The sequence below is a fragment of the Hakea prostrata genome, chromosome 6 (genome assembly GCF_041222555.1).
Source record: "Hakea prostrata isolate BN-2017 chromosome 6, UWA_Hpros_2, whole genome shotgun sequence".
Classification (NCBI taxonomy): domain Eukaryota; kingdom Viridiplantae; phylum Streptophyta; class Magnoliopsida; order Proteales; family Proteaceae; genus Hakea; species Hakea prostrata.
In genome coordinates this window covers 28,804,336-28,825,640 of record NC_142605.1, presented here as the reverse complement: position 1 = coordinate 28,825,640, position 21,305 = coordinate 28,804,336, and the positions used below count along the sequence as shown (strand labels likewise).

General features: G+C 38.7%; 1 protein-coding gene across 1 annotated transcript; it reads right to left on the bottom strand.

The window, feature by feature from the left end:
* Window positions 1–2,476: 2,476 nt before the first annotated feature.
* Window positions 2,477–20,731, bottom strand: LOC149013115 (transcriptional repressor ILP1-like). The gene is made up of 6 exons (XM_089158424.1): window positions 19,403–20,731; window positions 18,875–19,042; window positions 9,283–9,962; window positions 8,628–8,910; window positions 8,240–8,529; window positions 2,477–3,478 (listed from the first exon to the last, which is right to left on the bottom strand). The coding sequence occupies exons 1-6, from the start codon at window positions 20,621–20,623 to the stop codon at window positions 3,286–3,288; spliced, it is 2,835 nt and encodes a 944-aa protein (XP_089014550.1). The 5' UTR covers window positions 20,624–20,731; the 3' UTR covers window positions 2,477–3,285.
* Window positions 20,732–21,305: the final 574 nt, after the last annotated feature.

Sequence of the window (21,305 nt, the reverse complement as noted above, 5' to 3'; positions counted from 1 at the left end):
GTAGTTAACATCCTTTCGTGGGGTGTGTATATATATAGGCCCAATAGGTGGACATAAAGGATCTGGATCTCTTGGTGCCCGAACAAAGTCATCATTTTCGGTCGATTCGGCGATAGAGAACTAAAGAGAGAATTCGTTCTCTTTTTTCTGTTCCTTGTGAATTGAAGAAAGCATTCTCTATTTCTGGAAAGTGTACGTGAAGCAGAGATCCTATATTATTTAATGAAAAGGAATACAAGACGAAGACAAGGCAAGCAAGGGATTATATGTGCCTTACCATTAGGGACTCTTAGGGAGTATGGTGGGCATGTGGGATTACATAATATGAAGAGAATCTCTATTCCCTAATACTTACCAACCAATTTATCCAACTGGGGTTAATTGACTTAGAAATAAAAAGATGAACATTTATGACTTGACGAGGTTAATGTTAATGTTATATTCTCTGCAATTACTGTTACCATTTTCCGTAAAGTTGGACTCTTCCTAATGCATCTAGATTTTTCATGCAAAATCCTTCTCTAAAACCTGATGGAAAATCGAAAATCTTCATCAAAATCTGAATCGATCTAGAGCTTGCCTAAGCGCATAGGACATGGTTCCCGATATAACGTAATCGTACAATAGATCTGTGAAGACTTAGAAAAATGTGTGGAGTGTTTTTCATTGATTTCCAACTACAACTATTACAGTATTGATGGTAATTACAAATGTCTACAAGCACAACCCGTGTCAAGCACAACAGGTGTCACTATATCTCAACGTCCCCTCAAATGAGGCTGAGGTACAAGGCCTAGTTTGCAACATAAAATCTGAGACGGGTAGAGGTTCCATAAAAATATCTGTCAATTGACAATTTGAAGAGACAAATCGAGTCACCAAATATCCGAGTGTCACCTTCTTCCTAACAATGTGATATTCAGCTCAATGTGTTTAGTACGGGCGTGAAAAACTGGATTATAGTCATATGTAAACCACTTATATTATCATAATAAAGAATGGCCGGTGATGTCTAAGATATCCCAATGTCCCGAAGCAAGAAACTTAGCCATGTTAGTTCAGCAGTAGTAGTAGCCATAGCTCTATATTTGGCTTCAGTGCTGGATCTAGAAACGATTGGCTGTTTCTTTGCCCCCACGATATACAATTGCTACCTAGCTAAGAAGGTACAAATCCTATTGTAGAATGATGGGTAGTGGGACAGTTGGCCCAATCGGCATCAGAAAAACTATATAACTGGAAAGAGCTATTTTGATGAATACAAAGACCATAGTGAAGAGTCCCCTTAACATAGCGAAGTATACGCTCATTAATACATAATTAGTTTGTGAAGGGCCATGCATAACTTGGCACGTAGAATTAACAGCATATGACAAGTCTGGCCTTGTCAAGGTGAGATATTGAAGACCTTTGACTAGGCTTCGAAATAAAGTAACATCTGAAAATGTAGTTGTGCTACTTGAAATGAAGAGCAAACCACCATCGTGTGGCCATAGGCTTGGCATCTTCTAACTTGGCCCAGTGCAACAAATCCCTTGCATATTTTCTTGTGACAATACAATTCCATAAGAGGTCATGGATACTTGAACCCCAAGAAAATAATGTAAATTGCTCAAATCTATTATTGCAAAGGGATCTCCATGACGAGCAACAAAATCCATAAGAAAGAGCGAGTCATTCCCTGTTAAAACTCTACATAGAGAAAAAGTAGCAAAACCTTCCCATTTGCACAAGTCAATGAACAGTGATGTATCAAAAGCATAGCAAACAAAACCAAAGTCTAACAAGAAATTGCTAAATCTATCAAACCAAGCCTATGGTGCTTGATGAAGCCCATATAATGACTTGTGAAGCTAACGAACAACTTTGGGTTGTGTTAATAAACCCCTGTGGTCAAGTCATATAAATTAATATAGTCAAAAACCATGTAAAAGCACATTTTGGACATCAAGTTGGCGAATCATCCATTTCAACATTGTTGCAATACTCAACACAAGACAAATTGAACCGGGTTTTATAATGGGGTTAAATGTCTCAAAGAAATCAATCCCTTCTCGTTGTGAAAAATCTCTTGCCACCAAACGAGCTTTAAGCCTTTTCCAACGATCCATAAGCTTTTAGCTTGGACTTAAAAATCCATTTACAGCTGACAATATTCATATCAGGGTTCGCACAACTAAAGACCCAAGTTTTATTTGTCTCTAAAGAAGCCATCTCCTCCTTCATAGTTGCAAACCATCACAAAGGAACCAATGCTTCTTTCACACTACAAGGCTTGCTAGGAATGGAGGAAATCGTTAGAGCATACTTAGGGTTTGGTTTAGTAACTCCAGATTGGCTCGAGTAAGCAATGGAGTGAGTGGTACCTACTGATACAGAAGAACTTCCTGACAAAGGGACAATGTTTGATTCATCAGTATTAAGTTGACCTACAGTAAAAGAAACTGGATCATTGGAATCGGTTGGCAATTCGGGCAGTTCCATTTACACCTCTTTTTATTATTATAGCCTACTTGGAAAAGTCCTTTCATGGTGGTTATAAGCTTTCCCGTAATTATCTAAATTCACTGTTGTTTGTTTGATTTTGCTACGTGGTTATAGTGATTCATTTCGAGAATTATCCCCATGATTCTTTTTCCCAAGTCTAGACATCCATTTGCCAGGTATGCATTGATTGCCAGTAAGATTTAAAGTATCTCATGATACCATAAATACTAGTCACTACGTATTCATATTTGACCCATCTGATACGATACATCTCAATACATCTCTCCATTAAATTACATTAAAATACATTAATCAAACCGATACAATACTCAATACAGGACGATATGTCTCTTAAAATCATCTAATCAGTACAATACTCGATACTGATACTTTAAGCCTAAACTACCCCAACCCAAGATAATTGAATCTGTCAAATTAGGAGGGCCTAAATGAACTGCACCATTTAAAAGCTCCGAGCTGTGAATGCAACAACATTCTAAGCATGGAAATATATGAATCCACCTCGACGTTAAATCCCAATCTTCTACGTCTACCCAACCCTAGTCACCAAATGTAGGATTGCCTCCAAGAAGTATTGAGTTACCACCTAAAGTAGCAAAACCGTTTAAGCTAAATAAGATTTTAAAAACGATTTGGTTAGGACTTAGGAGAGCCCAAAATGCCCACAAGATCTTTTGACCGATGAACATCATCATACTACAAAGCCATGATGGGGCTGGGTTAGCTACTCTTGAATACAGCCGATGGTTCCATGATTCTAAAATTTATGAAGGGTATCTACAGTGCCTCTTTGAGCTGGAAGGTCCTAGAGATGGCCCTGGCCTTATCATATTCATTGAGTTCAACCAGCATTTTCTTTAACCGGCGAGCAAGCCCACTCGTCTCATTCTGACTCACACCTGCAGCTTGCTTCCTCTCAAGCGTCTTCCCCAGTGTGAGCACAAAATCCACCAATGGTTGCAACTTAGAGCTGCACAAAAGAAAGGGGAAAGGGAAGAATGACTGTCAGGGAGTTCTGCGGAAACTCAAGACTACACTAAATAAAGCAAGCGAACATTTAAATGACAATGAAAGACAGCATGGAAGAAATACGCAGAGAACTAAAGTAACATTAGACAATACAAATTGAAATTTGACAAATATCAAGAAGAAATATTACTTTTAACAAACAAAAGCCATAGGCAATTATGTGCTATATCACCCTATACCAAGCATCCTGTGCATCATGATTCAAATCTTATGCCTTTTCTCCTTTTTGCCCAGAACGTTTTTGCTGTAAAATAGTAGTTTTGGAGCTAATGTAACAATAAAATGCAGGTGATTAATGGAAAGGGGTGAATCCTGTGCCAAAGGCTTCCACCCTAGCACAGTCCGAGGGGCAGTTTTCCTATGCGGCCTTGCCCCAACAATTTTTTGCTAAGAGGCTGTTTCAATTCCTTGACGTCGGCCTACAAGTATAGTCCACCAACCATTGCACCAAAGCCCGCCCCTTGCAGGGTGACTAACAAACATAAGGGTAATCTGGCTAACAAAAAATAATCATGTTTTCAATTAATCATAGGGTAGTTTCACACCAAGACATAAAATGGCAGATGTGGTGGATATTATATTTTAGATGGAGTGCATGGAAGTGTTGAGCGATGCTTTAGAGGATTGGCATCCCAAATCTGATTTTCCTGCCAAGAAAACTGATCTCACTTCTCTTCCCTCTCCTTTCATCAATCTGATTTCTTCCATACCAACACAGTAGCAACCCCTTCTTACCATTAGAACCCTAGATTCCAGCAAAATTCTAACCATTAAAACTTAACAACCTTCACTGATACCAAACCTTAGGTCCTACCCAACTCTAACCTTACTGTGACCAAGCCAACTCACCTGTTCATAGCAGATCCTGGTTGCTGGCTTCTAGTTGGATTCCTCCTATCTATAACTACATTAAACATGGGTCCAACAATTTCACTTTACAATCAGAAACCAAGAATCCAAGATCCCAAACCTACCAACAGATTACAGGGACTTCAGCATGAAAATAATAATAATAAAAATAAACGCTTCAAAGAACAAAAAGGCTCTAACCCCCATACACTTATCTTTAGTATGGCAGTTGTCTAATCATGAGGGTAGTATTTTATCATGGTGTCGGATCGATCATGCAACTCATTCTGGTGTGAGTTATTATTCAAGGTTCAACCCAGTCATTTCTTTTGTATGATCAACTCTTCTCCAGCACAATAGATGCTTCCTAAATACTGAATGTGATGATAAACATGCAGTGTGATTATTATGCTTCAAAACTCTATTAGTGCCATTTATGTGCATTAAATGTACCCGAGGACACATAAGTAGAAAATAGTAAGATAAGAAATTGAAAGATTTTGTTGGGGGAAATTGAATCAATCCAACAATAAGGCAGAGAAACAGGATGGGTAAGTAATACTAATGTCAAACCAACTTGTAAAAGACCTGATTCAAGAACTCCTAAAAGAAAGTCATTTATCTGCACTCATGCGTTTTCATGTGTTAGAATTTCGGTCCCTGTAATCAGCCTAGGGACTGAAACGAAATTCAAAAAGAAGAAAAAAAAATAGAAGAAACCTGAAGAAGGAAAAGAAGAGAATATGGAGAGAGCTTGCATGTATGTGTCTTTTGGCTCTCCCCTAGTACTTTATCTATAATGTAAAATCAAGTCTTATTTTAGGAAAATTTTCCTAAACTAAGTTACAACAAAAAAAAAATTACATATTTTATAAAATCTCCCAAATCTACTAAAAATGAAACTATCTAGGAAGATTACTTGTGAACTAAGCAATAGGAAAATTAGAAGTAACCAAAATAGAAAAAAATATTCTAACACTCACCCTCAAGCTGGAGTATCCACAAAGAAAGCTCCAACTTGGACAAATAAAAATAAAAATTAAAAGTCAACAGTAGTCTTAAACCGTAAAGCAAGAGCAGCACCGATAAACACTGAAAGAACTTCACTTAGGAGACAATTAAAATCAACTTAAAAATTAAAAAAATAATGATAATAATAATAAAATCTTTAATTCTCACGTCAAATGAACCATCCAATCAATATTAAAGATGAACAAAATCCATAAGTAAAGCAACATCAAAGGCACTATCCAAACAATGCCAGTAGTAAGGAGGAATCTCCACACTAGCAGATAAAAAATTATAACTTCATTGTCCACACATAACCTCTAGCAAGAAGACAAAGTAGTAGGCAAAGATATGGGTAGGTAAAAGGCAATATTGGTTATTGACTTACTGTGGACCAAGTATGTAGTTAAAATGCTATATAGGTTACTACGGACCAAGTAGTTAAGATAGTATGGGTTACTACGGATTAAGTAGGTAAATTAAGGTAGTATAGGTTATTACAGACCAAATAGGTAGGTAAAGTATTATAGGTCATTACGAATCAAGTAGGTAGATAAACGTAGTATAGGTTACCACAGACCAAGTATGTACATAAAAGGCAACATGGCTTATTGTAGACCAAGTAGGTAGATAAAGGTAGTGTGGGTCACTACGAACCAAGTAGGTAGACAAAAGGCTCTAATCTCCCCCTCACATGTAGCATTACATGTGGATGAAAAATGACAACCAATAATGTAAGTCCGCAACGTTAGTAGGCAATAACTGTAGTTGATTTTGATAAATAGGACAAAGCAGCGGAAAACAAGCGGGAAAAAAGTTGTCATAACAACAGTTTTAACGCTAGTAAAAGATGACCCTGACATTACCACAAAGAGGCAGTAAAAGTGTAAAACATAATCCAGATGAACCCAAAAATTGTTGAAGGTTAATGACGCAGTCCCAAATATCCAAAACGGAGCATATGCATCTTTATTAAACCATTGTACAGTCTTACATATGAATCTTCATTAAAATTCCACAAGCTCTGGATCTGAAGTCATAACAAAATCTCTAGGCCTTTAGTAATTGTAGTAGCAAATATAAATCACTTCATAAGGGCGGCAACAGTAGCAGTAAAAAATAGTAGTAGTAGTATGTTTTCTATTTACTAGAAGATAAGAATTTGAGGTCGATTCTAGTAAATAGATAACAAAAGCAGCTAAAAATACCAATCAAAACCCCTATTTACCAGAAGATAAAAGGATGAAATCGATTACGGTAAATAGAATATTAACCAGCAAGGGTAGTAATAATCACAATAAGAAGGCCAAGAAAAATAGAGTATGTTGCAGATACAGAAACATGAAAACTAATAGTGTAACCTATCATGCCAAGCAGTACAGTAAATTTCCGACAATGATAATAGAAGATCGGATAAAACACAGTTTTTCTAGATCCATAAAGGAGTTCAGTATGAGTGGATCTAACCATCAACAAGAGACCAAACTTGCATTGAAGTCTGCATCTGATATGAAGAATTCTTCCTTAAACAAAATAGCTTCATCTAATGAAAAAACCAGCTACAACTAGTTGAAACCAGTAATAGATGCAATAGGAACACAATACAGAATCAATAGAATTTTTCATAGCAGAAAATTCCAATAAATCAGGGGCAGCAATTGTATATCTTGCAGCAGAATTCGATACAGCACCAAGAGAGAAAAAAAAAATTCTCCCTCCAGACCATAAAGACTCAATGAAGCAACTGCAGATCACTTCATGAATTGTGAAAAAAAGATCTAATATATCACTAATGCAGCAAGGGGAGGTTGTGTACCAGACTACCAAGTACAAAGAAAAAACAAAGAAAATTGATCAAAATTGAGAGAGAAGTAGTCCCTAGGCTGATTAAACCCACTCTGATACCACATTAGTATTTTAGCACCTGTAATCAGTCTAGGGACTGAAAGGAAATTCAAAAAGAAAAAAAAAAAGAACAGAAGAAGGAAAAGAAGAGAAGAGGGAGAGAACTTGCATGTATGTGTCTGTTGGCTCTCCCCTGGTACTCAAGTCTTATAATGTAATCAAGTCTTAATTTAGGAAAACTTTCCTAAACTGAGTTACAGCAAAAAAGGGAAAAAACATATTGCATAAAATCTCCAAAATCTACTAAAAAGGGAACCTATCATAGGGAGATTAATAGTCAACCAAGCAATAAAAATTAGAAGTAACCAAAATAGAAAGTGATATCTAACATCATGCTTTTTATGTTGCAACTTGCAATGCTAATGAAACTCACAAAAGCTGCATAATTTATTGGAATACCAAACTAAACTCTCCCTTTTTACAATGGTTTCAGTTGGTTGGCCCATGTATTCAATTCTCTAACACAAATACAAAACAGCAAATTTTCAGGATCCACATTTGAAGGGTTCAGTGAAGGCTTTCTAATGCTGGCTGTCAACTTGGCACATCAACCAAATGTCCAGAAAACGAGGCGCACCAAACTCCCAAGCATAGTTATGTAAATTGAGGTTTCACCACCTTCCTAATGTTTGGTTGTAATCAAGATCAAACAAATTCCCACAAGACTACTGACTACAGGTTGAAAAAATGAAAATAAGGCAACCCTGTAAGAACCTAAGAAGCCAGATGTTTCGCCATTGTCTTGGAGCATGCATGTCTCAAGCTCAAGAATAGCATGACTTAACCTCACTAATCTCATAAAGGTAACGTGAAGATACTCCCAACTTCAAGTGAAAACATTGTTAATTCTAAATAATGGAAATTGAAGACAACAGCAAACTGAAAAACTGTAAGCAGGAAGAAATAGTTAAGCATCCTGAATGTGAGATACTGTAACTACCTGCGATCTCCTGTGACACTGGAACCTGCCCAGCTGCCAGCTAATGATGCAACGACCCTCTCAGTTCGTGTAACTGCATCATGAATATTCTCCTTGATGTTTTGCACATGAGGCAGAATTTTTCCATTCAATAACTGATCAAGAGCGAGATTCTCTAAAACTGGTAATGCAAGGATATCTTTCCACACACAAATATTTCTCAGCAAACGAACAGACATGCCAAACCGATATGCTGCAAGTCGTGCTGCACTTGGGACAGCCTTAATCACTGAAGCAGTCCATGTTGGAACCTAAGAAATGGAAACAACGGAAAGAATGAATAAGGGTAATCCAAAAACTAAGTGATTTATGCATATGTGTGGCCACAGTACACAGTTTGAGAGCATACAATAAGCTCTGTAACAGCTTCAGATAGACGGGAGCGAATGGCAGCTAATAACTCCCGAAGAGCCTCACTAGTAGCTGGTACATAATTAATAATCAAGTTTGTAGCAGCAACAGCATTTTTGGTCCCTCTGGTACTAAGCATGTCCCAGCAATGAGCAATTTCATGGTGTAAAATTGGTAGTGCAATCTTCTCCACCAGTTCAGGAATGAGGTTAGCATCAGCATCATCAGGGTTGAAGTCATTTTCATCTTCTGGCAAGCCGTAACTAAATAGTAAAGAATGCCTGCAAGGACAAAGAAACAAAGCATAATCATTGTAAGAATCCCCAAAAAACAAAAGGGAAAAAATAAAAAATAAAAGTAAATCAGATTAAAAAGCATGAGGCCATATTTGTGCAGCAATACAAAGACACAAAGTTTCTAGTGTTCTCCAGATATCTCCTACCTCAAACACACATCCACCTGTAACTATACCCAGATATGGGCTACCTTCATATTATTATGTTTTCATAAAAAAGAGGCAGTATAACAAATTGTTTGGAGAGGAATTTTCAAGATGGAATATAACAAATAAGTCTGAAATTCAGTTTCCAGCCTGATCATCAACACATTTCATATCCCAAAAATAAGGAGGGGAAAACATAACAACCGCATACCATTTCATATCATTGAAATCTGCTTCTTCATGAAGTGGATCCCATTTTAGCAGCTCTACTCTAACATAAGGTGAGAATATAGCAGGTGCACTTAGTGACATATAAGCATCACGGTAGCTTGATGAATAATATTTTTTCCATCTCTCAAACCTGTCTTTAACCATAGAAAGTTGGGAATATTCATCAGATGCATCACTGAAAATTTGCTCAGCAGTTTGAAGTAACAAATCACGGTTTGATTCGTATGCTGAACTCTCAGTATCGCTCTCATCAGTGCTTGATTCTCCTTCTATATGCTGATAGCCCCTATCATCTCCAATATATGACATTCTCTTTGAATCCAAATGAGCATTTTTGCGTTTTCGCGCATCAGCCCTCCTCATCTTATCCATACGTTTCTGCAAATTTGCATCTCTGCCAAATTCATCCAGCTGAACAGGCAAATTTGATTGTTCTCTTGCTGCAGCAAACGCAGCCTGAGCAGCAGTTGTGGCAGCAGCAATCATAGCCGCACTGTCACCACCTTTACTTAAAATGGCCATTGCTGCACTTACGGCTGCTTGTACTTCCACCATTTCATCAGCATTATCAGCTGCTCTTCTTTCTATGATAGCAGACGCACGTTCTTCATGCAGTTTCTGCATTTGCTCTTCTAGTTCCTCAATGAAAGGAGCCTTATCCTGAAAGAAAAACAGTTAGAACGGTCAATGGAACATCCTGGACTCAACCATGTAACTCCATTATTGCAGTGCTAAAATTTTATAAATACCATATCTCAATGTGCATGTTCATGGATCTGATAAAAATATGCAAGATAAGAGGATATACAAAACATGTATCAAAAACCACATAATTAAGAACACCTCAACAGTGCTAAAATGTTGGAAAAGCCTAGGCAGCGAAGTAGAACAGCAGTTTAATGGTGATCCAAACATCCAGGTTGTCAGAACTAACATTTGTTTCTAATGGAATCAAGTGATCTATGAACTCTGGTCCCTGTAAGTTGAAGCCTATGAAGACCATCATTCAGTGAGGTCACCATTCTTTGGTAGAAAATTAAAACATCAATGCATCAAAGGGACTTTGAACATACGATTGATGCCATGTGGAGTCATATTTCCAGTGCACATCAACCTCCTAAGGGGGAAAAAATTTTGCTATGCTGAAATTTTTTTTATTGACAAAATGAAAACAACATTGTCCATGATGATTGAATGTTCACGGCTAACTCTATGTAATATCAGCAAATCAAATAACAACGCATAAAGAATCCAGGGGGAATCAAGTTTAGTGTTATCAGGATTCTAGGTACAACAATTCATACATTGAAAACCTAGATTCAACACAATGGGTTTTTAACAACTTTGGAGATAATTAAAAGCACCCTAATAAGGTCCCAGGGAAATTTTAAGTATTTTGGCTCCAGGGCCAGGAATGTTTTCCCCCCTGATAATGGTTGTTCAAACATTATAGGTGGGTGGTTTTTATTTTTATTATGTATTGTAATGGGTCATAGCGTACAAAGCTAGTTCCCCAATTCCACAACTGGGTCCAAATTTGAAAAGTTTAATTCAAGTAAGAAGTTATCCTCGACCGCTAATTTCTAGATCAGTTCTCTACCTCATAATTCCAAAAACCCTCAACCCTGAATTGACATAATTAAGACTTCATCAAATGCTGTATTACATCTTATATAGATGATAATCAACCATATATTACCAAAGTGGTTACACTAAAGGGTTATAGGGTATTAGGGTGTTTGTGTAACATCCGCACCCCAAACTACAATAGGAACTTTCTTGTTTCAGTTAATGAATTGGTTAGAGCCAAGGGAATGTGGGTCAATATCCCTGAACCGGCAAGAACTTTTGGGCTGAAATCATATTTTCACCAGAGGGCCCCATATACCTCTGAAGTCTGAACTGGATCAAACTGAAAACAAGGAAATGATCAGCGTAGTTTCCTTATTAGAAAATGAGCCTTAGGACAGGCAGTCCATTAGCCAAATGCCTTATAAGTCATTGCAAATTGAGATAAAATGCAGTAATTTCATTTGATATTTACCTACCATCAGTAACCTAGCATAACGTGGGAGTTAGGAAAATGAGAAGGCAGGAGAATCAAAAGGAAGGAACAGGAGGAGATGAATATAGATTAGAGAGAGACTCTATAAGTGAGAAAGGAAGGGCATATGCTTGGATTTTGGGCTTCCAACAAGTCGTTGAATCCTTTCTTTTTCTATCTGACTTCTTGATAAGTAATCTATAATGGGACGGATCTGTTATCTGTTAAGGAACCTGGCTCTAGTTTGAACCTTGCTTAAAACAAGTTAGGTTGGAGATGAGGAATGAATAAGGAATCCAAAGTTATGCTAGTGTTCAATCAAATTAAATGATGGGACATACACCTAATAAACTCAGATTTCATGTAACCTAAGCTACCATTAGATTATTAGAAAATTTGAGATGAGAACATGTTAACCACTAGTTCAATTTCATTATTTTGGTATGAAAATGTATATAATAGCAACCTGCACTATGTAACACCTAAATGAAACCTGTATTTTGGGTGATTAGTATGGAACCCAATCAAGATAGGGTTATACAATAAAAGCCCTAAACCTGAACTTGAGAAATGAGCTTGAGGAGTTAGGTAGTCTCAATGCAAGCCCACGACACTCACTTGGGACCTTATAAACTGAATTGGAATTGTAACGTGATCAGTGATTAGGTAGTCCAAATCTAAACAAGACTTAAGCATTGACAAATTGTTGCTCTATTGGAAGGAATTCCCATGACAGCAAGATTTACTTAAAGTGACCTCATACCAAGCTAGGGAATGAGTGTAGGATCAGAGTGGCTTATTCAGCAAGACCATCCACACAGACCCTACTTGTCTAGTGAAGTACTTTAATACCTTTGGATTACCAAAACCTTTTTTAATTAACTACAACAAGGAAGGAAATCAAAATAAAGTTTAGTGAACCGCTGACTTAGCTAAGAAAAACAGAGTCAATTCATGAAGAGTGGAATAGCACCTTGAACCTAAGAATAGAAGTAGACAATGAATTGTTTAAATTATTGGTTTAGGTATTTGTGAAATTACTTAAAGAATAAGGAGGCTGAACCTAGTGCAGATAATATAAAAGTAATTTATGAGAGAGAATCTAGAACCCTAATGTATCATTAACTCTTTGCTTTGTTTCCTTGGACGTGTTGGCGTGCATGTTGTAATGCTAATCTTTGATTGTTTAAGGCATGCATGGTATGGCATGAGATTGATGAATTGTATTACCAATAAATGATTCATAGATATGACTGAACTGAATATGACTGAAATGACTATGATTGAGATGAACATGAATGAGATGGATATGAATGATGGTCATGAAAAGTCACGGCCACAAAGTAAGGATTATCCTGTTGGCATACACTTGGTAATGTGCCCATGGCATAGATTGAGGTGATGACAATGATGACATCTGTGTGGAACATGATGATTCCGACTCTATTGCTGCACATGATGATAAGTGATAATGACAGAATTGATGTGGGAATGATAATTAGATAAATCTAAATTAATCGAGAGCATAATTGTGTTGATTGATGTATGCATCTATAATTAGTTGTATGACTCTGTGATGTAACCCAACTCTAGAGTTAGGATTCTTTAAAATAATTCCCTAAAGTTCGGGGTTAGCCCACAATCTTCAATAATAATTACCAAAATTATGGTGGGATAGTTATGGGTTGTAGGGATGGACAAGGAGATAAAATTGGGATGCTAATGGGTTGTTAGGGGAAAGTTAGGGTTTTACCAAATTCCCATGGGATGCTTTTGGAAGGTTAAAAGTTATCCTAGGATTAAAGATATTGATATGGGAACGTTTAGAGAAGATTGTGGGGATGATTCTTGGATGAAACAAAAGATAGAGAAGATTTTAGGGTCCTGGAATGGAACTTAGGTAGGGTTTGAAGATCTTGGGCAACTTTTCTCAATTCTTTCTTTTCTTTCTTTTTCTTTTCTTTTATCTTTTTTTGGTTGCCGCAAGTCAAAAGAGGGAAAGAGAGGGGTGGGAGTGTGCCGCAAGGCTGTCTAGGGGAATTGCAAGGATAGGGGAGGGGCTTAGGATGAATTGCAGGGGGTAGGGGAGGGGATTTAAGGGGATGGGCTTTCCGAGGCTGCACAAGAGAGGGAGAGGAAGGGGGAGGACTGCAATGAGAGTGGGGTGAAGGAGAAGGGGGCTGGGGGTATGTACTTACTTGGAGAAATTGCTGGAGATGGAGAAGGGCTTCTGGTTCTTGAAGAATGTTGCTGCAATTAAAGGCAAGAGCTTAGAATTCCGCCGTGGCCCTCCCAAAGAACCACGACTTGTTTCCCAAAAGAATTATTCAATCTTTATTCAATGTAAACTGCCCTTACAATGAAAAAATGGCCTATTTATAGCCTTACAAGAAGAAAGAAACAAACAATCTAACTCTAACTGGGAAATTGACTTGGACTCAACTAGGAATTAAAAACTAACTCTAATAGGGTTTCCAGTACAAGTTAGGATACCCTTCACAATTATGTAACAGCCACGTAAAATAAAGAGCTTGTCCTGACATAAAAGACCAAGTTATCCATAAAGAGTCCTACTTGAAAGAAAGACTCTCTATGAATCTAGAACTCACCAACTAACTCAAACCAAGACTTCAAGATAGCATTGGACTCAGGAAAACAAAACAGAACTTCATCAAATAAAATCAGCAGCTAATTAGGGCTGGAAAATGACCAAATTGCCCTACAGGGGTTTGGCCAGCTGCAGGTGTGCCACGTTCGACTTGGCCCAAACCAAGGTCTCGGCCAGGGGCAGGGCCCTTGTTCACATTGCTGTGGCATGAGACAGAAGGAATACCTCCGATCATGTCTGTTATTATGATTGGTTGCATGGCTAGGTACATCTCCAAATGCTACCGCCTTTGCCAACAAGGGGTAGGCGTTTTCCAATAAATAGGGTGAGTGGAGACATGGCAGGCAGCATATACAAGGAAGAGAAAAGCCCAATGGTCAAGCCCATCAAAGCCTAAGGATATGATCCAAAACAGCAAATGGCTTGCATGGGCTATGACTATTGTAGTGGGTTAAAATGAGCCCATGGTTTCATGGGCTTGGATTACTTTAGTGGGAGAAGACCAGCCCACATATTTTGAACTAAGCCCAAGTCTAGCTTTGAAAAGCCAATAAAAGGAGCTCGTAGTGGGGTGTAGTAGGTGGATGTTTCCATTATTGTTTTGACTAGTGGTGTTGTGTAGTTGAGTTATTAATAGGTACGTGGTGTTAGATAGTGGTTGGATGTTACTATTAGTGTTTATTTCTCTTTAGAATGCTATATAAAGAGACTTATGTAAGAGGTGAAAAAACAACTTATGAATTGAAATCAAATTGATTGCTAGCATTCTTCCTCTTTGGAGAACCCTTGTGTTTGATCAAGGTAGGTTGGTGTTCGATCCAATCGATCCACCTTGCGGTGTGAAGCCCGGGTTACATGTTACTTTGTTGTCCTTATTGTTCTCTTAATTCTCTCATATTGTTCCATCCATTCTTCTTTATAGCATCTCCTGTTTTGAAGACCTAGTTAGTCCTTGTTCTTAAACCAATATCCTTGTTCGGTTTTCAGCCTTCCATTATATCTGAATTTTATCTATATTAAGTCTATCAAATCTGGTTGATTCCGTGAAGGTCTTTTGGCTCGTTTTGATCATTCAAATACGGACTCTTATTTGGTATTGAGCCATGCGGGTAAACTTGGATTGGTCCTTTGGCACAATGATGGGGATGTTGCCTTGAGCAACCACTCCCGAAGTCCAAGCACGGGAAGAGGGCGCTCGTGGAGGCTGTTGTTACCTCTACTCTGCTCCACCCCTCCACCCATCGGTTACCTAAATTCATGAGCATGTTGGTGATTCTCGGTAGCTTGAACACCGGGAGTTCATTCACACTGCCATCCGGGCTGGTTTGGCTCTGTACGGGTTCCCCTCACCTGGTGACATTCCCTCCACTTATCACGGTTGCCTTCGGTTGCCTTAAGGTGGTTCCTAATGGTTGCCTATGAGCTACCTCTTATGCACGATATTTTGCATGCCACGATTTGGTATCGGTGTGGTGTTACACCTTCCAACCTATCCCTCGCCTGCGAGCCAATGACTTCAAATGCGGGTGGATGAGTTGCCACATAAGGAGTCATTCAAGAGAGCTTAAGTCCATGTGTTACCGTCATTACTCACTCCAGGGCGGCTCTGGCGCACCACTCGATGAGGGAGCCGACTGTTGAGGCTGCCCCACTCAGCCACCAATCACTAACATCATTGAGAGGTTTTGGATGACTCTTACAAACCACTCGTGGCATGAATACCATGCTTTCCTCGTCAAATGGAAGAATCGTCCACGACATGAGGCACTTGGATTCATGCGGCAACTTCGAGACTCGATCCCGTTGGTGTGGCGTTACATATCATTCATCCATTCGTCGGAGGCGGTGTTTTCAGCCGGGAGAGTTGATGCGGAATTGGCGGCATATACAAGGAAGAGAAAGCCCAATGGTCAAGCCCATCAAAGCCTAAGGATATGATCCAAAACAGCAAATGGCTTGCATGGGCTATGACTATTGTAGTGGGTTAAAATGAGCCCATGGTTTCATGGGCTTGGATTACTTTAGTGGGAGAAGACCAGCCCACATTTTTGAACTAAGCCCAAGTCTAGCTTTGAAAAGCCAATAAAAGGAGCTAGTAGGGGGGGGGTGGATGTTTCCATTATTGTTTTGACTAGTGGTGTTGTGTAGTTGAGTTATTAATAGGTACGTGGTGTTAGATAGTGGTTGGATGTTACTATTAGTGTTTATTTCTCTTTAGAATGCTATATAAAGAGACTTATGTAAGAGGTGAAAAAACAACTTATGAATTGAAATCAAATTGATTGCTAGCATTCTTCCTCTTTGGAGAACCCTTGTGTTTGATCAAGGTAGGTTGGTGTTCGATCCAATCGATCCACCTTGCGGTGTGAAGCCCGGGTGTTACATGTTACTTTGTTGTCCTTATTGTTCTCTTAATTCTCTCATATTGTTCCATCCATTCTTCTTTATAGCATACTGCTGTTTTGAAGACCTAGTTAGTCCTTGTTCTTAAACCAATATCCTTGTTCGGTTTTCAGCCTTCCATTATATCTGAATTTTATCTATATTAAGTCTATCAAATCTGAAGTTGATTCCTTGTGAAAGGTCCTATTTGGCTACTGTTTTGATCATTCAAATACAGTACTACATTAGAGACCCAACAGTCTAATTAAAAACAATGGAGTAGGGAGTATGGAGACCCAATAGTTCAATAGTATTTCATGGACTATAAGTGGAGACCCAATGGTCCGATAGTGTTCTGTGGCTAGGATGAGTGGAGATGGTATTCCATGGACAATGGTGAGTCGAGACCCAACAGTTTGATGGTGTTCCATGGAGTCCATGGACTTGAGTGAATGGAGACCCAATGGTTTTATGGTGTTGTATGGAGATGTCTGGTGTTGAGGAAGGCTTGGTGATGTGTGGAGATGCTTAGTGGAGAAGATGCACTGATGTATTGCAAGAAGGCCTAATACTTTTGAAATACAAGATCAACCGAAGTAGCATCTACTTTCATGGGACCCAGTCATACAGTTTCCTTTTTTCTCTCTGTAAATTAGTCATATTGTTTACTTGAGCTTATGTAATATTGCATCAAGTCATCATCATTATATCTATAGTGCATGTTGCATTTTAGTTAATTCTCCTCATTGAACTTTGTGGAGCTCACTCCTATTTTAATACCTTTTAGATCAGACATAGTCTTAAAGATGCCAACCATTCATCCCACCTTTTGGACCCACACTTTAGTTTGTTCCAAATCGAGGGAGTGATGGTGTTCCAATCATTTTGGTTATGGATCTAGTTGTAGTTGCAATCATCATGTTATGTAAGTAAGCATGTACTTCGCGGAGGCTTGGATGTGGTTGAGAACTATAGACTTCATGTAGTGTGAGAGTGTAATGTGAGTATTGAGGGGGTTTGGGTTGTTCTCTTTTTGGGAGTCGTTCACTTAATTTTTGGATTTGTGCACGGTATCTTATTTTTGGGTATTTTCTCATTTTTGAGTTATAAACATGTAAATCACATGGGTTATGAAATAGAAATGGAATAACACAAACTTCCCCTTTTAGCCCTTAGATGTTATTGTGTTTTACACTTTGATCTTATCCAGTTTGGTTGGTTCTTGGGATGAAAGATGCCTATGGTATCTCAGGAGCAAATTGGTAAGTGTTCCCATAATTACATCTTGTTCAGTTTGGGATGGGGCGGGACAGTTTGTCGTTCATATCTTGATGCTATCATTAGCAATTTTCTGTACCAACAACTGATGCAACTGGGCAAACACACTTTCCATAGAAGATATCCCTTAGTTACTACATACTTCTTAGAGACATCACGTTCACTAGAGAAGAGGAAGTGAGAGAATTTTCCATCGACTTGCTAAAGAAAATATGTTCTACCTCTAAATTTTGGTAGTCTTCAAGAGTCAAGACAACCCTGAAATGTGAGACAGGGGCTCCAACCTCCATGTCGTTCACCATTTATATGGCACACCCATACCCCTCCTTAAGCATTTTTATTTGCCAACTAAACCATTAATTAAATGGCAGAATGCAGTATCACTTTGCTGGATGGACCAGCATGCTAGGCCTTGAACCAAATGCAGAAAGATCCAATCCAATGGTTTTTGGTTCATCTGGCTAGAATCAGTTTGTTTATTTTGTAGCTTATTATTACTGTCTTTTATTTGTTTTGAGTTGCCTACATAGTTTGGAATGCAAGTTGTTATTTTCAGTTTCATAGACTTAATATGAATCTTGTCATTTCCCTTTATATATTTGCTCGTAGCACAACAATAGGTGGAAGAATTGACTATTTGACTAGAAGTTTGAGTTTTCTCTTTTCCTTCCCCTCTGAGTTTCCCCTTCTCCCTACGGGCCTGCCATCATGGAAACCATTTCGATCTTTGCCATTCTGCTTAATATATCTAACAAGCTCAAGATTTATAATGTAGAGACCATAATGACAAAAAAGGAAGACGTAAATACAGAAACACCATACTCCATGTTAAGTTACACGACTGGCTGATGTAATTCCAGTTACGGGTCAGAGACCAATTCTATAAATGGAGAGTCAAAATTGCAGAATCCCCAACCAACTATTAGTTGGATTGGCCAGTTCACAGGTTTTGCCTAGATCTATAATAATGCTGGAGCTGCTACAAATCTTAGCTTTATATATTTTTCAAATGGAACTGACCTATGTGTTAGCTTTAGTAAGAAGCCCCCCCCCCCCTCAAACAAAAATAATAATAATAATAATCTTCCTAATCCTTCTTCCCTTTTTTCCTCTTTTGAGAAAAAAAAAATTTGGAGTGGGGGGGGGAGGTGGGGAAGAATGGTCCATACATTCAGTTTATTCACTAAGCATCAAGATAGGGAGGGGGGAAAAGGAAGTAGAAACACATGTAAATGGCCATCTAAAACTTGGATGTTGTACCTGTAAAAAATCACACATAACAGAAACAAAGTCACGAAGCTTTTGCATAAAGAGGAACCTCTCACCGGCAGCTGAAAGAGACTTCTCAAGAGTAGTGATATTCAACAATGACGCAGCCAAATTATCATCAGTCATGGTCATTGAAGACATGATTCTTCCATGTGATTCCTGATAAGAATTTTTAAAATAAAAAAAATATAAAAGAAGGAAAGAAATTCATCAGCCTCTGCAACTATTACATGGAAAAAAAATGAGTTGAAAGATCCAGGAACAATACTTTTACTAGCATAATTTTAAATGCCAAACCAGAAGCTGCTATTGTATCATGCAAGCTTGCTTAGGATAAGAAGCTTCAAGTGCCAAGTTACAGTATTTTGGGGTTCTATAATTATAGTGACCAGACAAAGTTATAATCATGACCATAATCCAAATCCAAAAACATCAGAATTAACCACCCAATAAAAAGGAATCTACCATCTACCAATTATATGCTATTTGAGAAACATAATTTCAACTTCAATTGCATACCTTCAGCCTCCTAACATTTTCCTGAATAGCTTGGCTAGCAATCTCAGCCTGTTGTGTTATAGACATCACCTCCGCACTCCGGGACACTCCAACAGCCCCTTCTATGCTCGGACCAAAAGTCGAGGTTAAGGCCGAGTGGTATGTAGCAATATTGTAGCCAGAAGGTTGCTGCTGACCACTATGACTATGAACCACTGGTATGCTGGTACTCACACGAGAAGAACCGTCATCCATCCTCTTTCCCAGCCCCTTCCGAAACTGCTCTTCTTCCCAAATTTTCTCTTCCTCATCCTCATCATCCTCTACTTCTAAGTCCCCATCTTTCAGTAAGCCTGTTTGCTCCATCGACCTTCCATTCGTAGCCTCAAAGACACCTATCGGTCCTTCTGTCCTGTCACCAAGCATTGCAATCCTCCCTTGAAACTCAGGTTCTTCATCGCTTAAACCTTCAGCTGCCCCATGGTTACTCCCTCCATCTAAAGAAATAAAATCAGGAGCCGCCGCCCGGGATTGCCGAAGTCGTTCCCTCTTAGCCCTAATTGCATTGATGGTTGCTTGATCTGGAATTGAAGAATCAGGGGAATCCCTAGATTTCCCAATACCCATTGAAGCCAAGCGATACTCAGTCTCATCCTTATCCTTCTTAAATGAACTAGAATTACCTCTTCTAGCATTAAGATTTTCTCCAAGTTCCGATTCTTTTTCATCATCCCCATCAATCCCTGCAATATCTTTGTCTTCAATTGCGGAGATAGGCTTGACAAGCCCTTTCAAGACGACCACAGTTTCGGAAGGAGGTTTCGGTTTGGAAGGAGGACGGGAGCCGGCTAGGGTACGTGTATTTTTCTGAAGTTCTTGGAGTTTCTCCTTAGTGTATTCACCAGCTTGAGGCTGAACATTGGAGAGAAGCGAATGAGAAGCAGATGCGGGGCGATCTTTCGAGGAAGTTATCTTGTGAGACGAAGATGATGACTTGCTGAGACGAGAAGCAGACCTGTCTCTATCAGAGGAGGCAGCTTTAGAAACTACGCGAGAAGGGGATTCATCTTCTTCATCAGCAAAGCTTAGGAGCTTTGGAGCTTGTTGATGATGCTTCTTGGGCTTACTGAGGGTATCTTTCGAAGAGGCTTTGGTTGTAGAAGCAGTGATGGTTGTGGCGTCTTCTCCATTAACATCATCATCATCGGCTCGCCGACGGAAGTTTTTTGATCTACTGCCCATCTTTCAGTCTTCTGCGCGTTCACTCAATCTCCCGTAATAGTTAGTTTCAAAAATAAATACATACAAAAAACGGTGCGTTATGAAACGAAGAAAAAATATTAAAGACGATGAAAGAAAATTAAAACAAGGAGAATCAAACTCAAATACTCAATACCTTTTTATGAAGGATTCTTGATTTTTTTTCTAATTAACTAATATTGTAAATTGCATGGTGTCAAGTGTCAACGCAGGATTGTTCTAGTGGTAAGGCCAATACGGACTTTTATTTGCGGCAGCCGCGGTTGGCTGCCGCCAACGGTCTGGATTTCACCTAGATTACAGAAAAGAAATGAACGGTTTGGATTAAAAGTATGAGTGTATAAATGTAAATAATATTTTTCTTTTTAACCTTCAAAGGTTTTCTATTTAGAAATTTACAAACCAAATCCTCATCCCTTTCTCTCCATCGGCCGGACCTTTACCGTCGATAATCTCAAACCTGCAACTTCTACCTTCTTTTGCAGATGGCAGCTCCACTGCTCTCATCCTACAAAAACATCTACTTTAAGCAAAACCTCATCTTCATAGCCCCACACCCATCTGCCCAAAGCAAAGAAAAAGAGAGGAAGCAATTCAGCAAAGTGAAAGAAGCCCCAATCTCATCGCTTCTTGTCTCTCCCCATTTGGGTTTTTTGGATTTCTG

Coding starts and splice junctions, on each gene's coding strand:
- LOC149013115 (XM_089158424.1), bottom strand. CDS start 20,623: ATGGGCAGTAGATCAAAAAACTTCCGTCGGCGAGCCGATGATGATGAT. Junction 9,963..18,874: donor TTATGTGTGATTTTTTACAG/GTACAACATCCA, acceptor TTTTTCTTTCAG/GATAAGGCTCCTTTCATTGA. Junction 8,530..8,627: donor AAGCTGTTACAGAGCTTATT/GTATGCTCTCAA, acceptor TCCATTTCTTAG/GTTCCAACATGGACTGCTTC.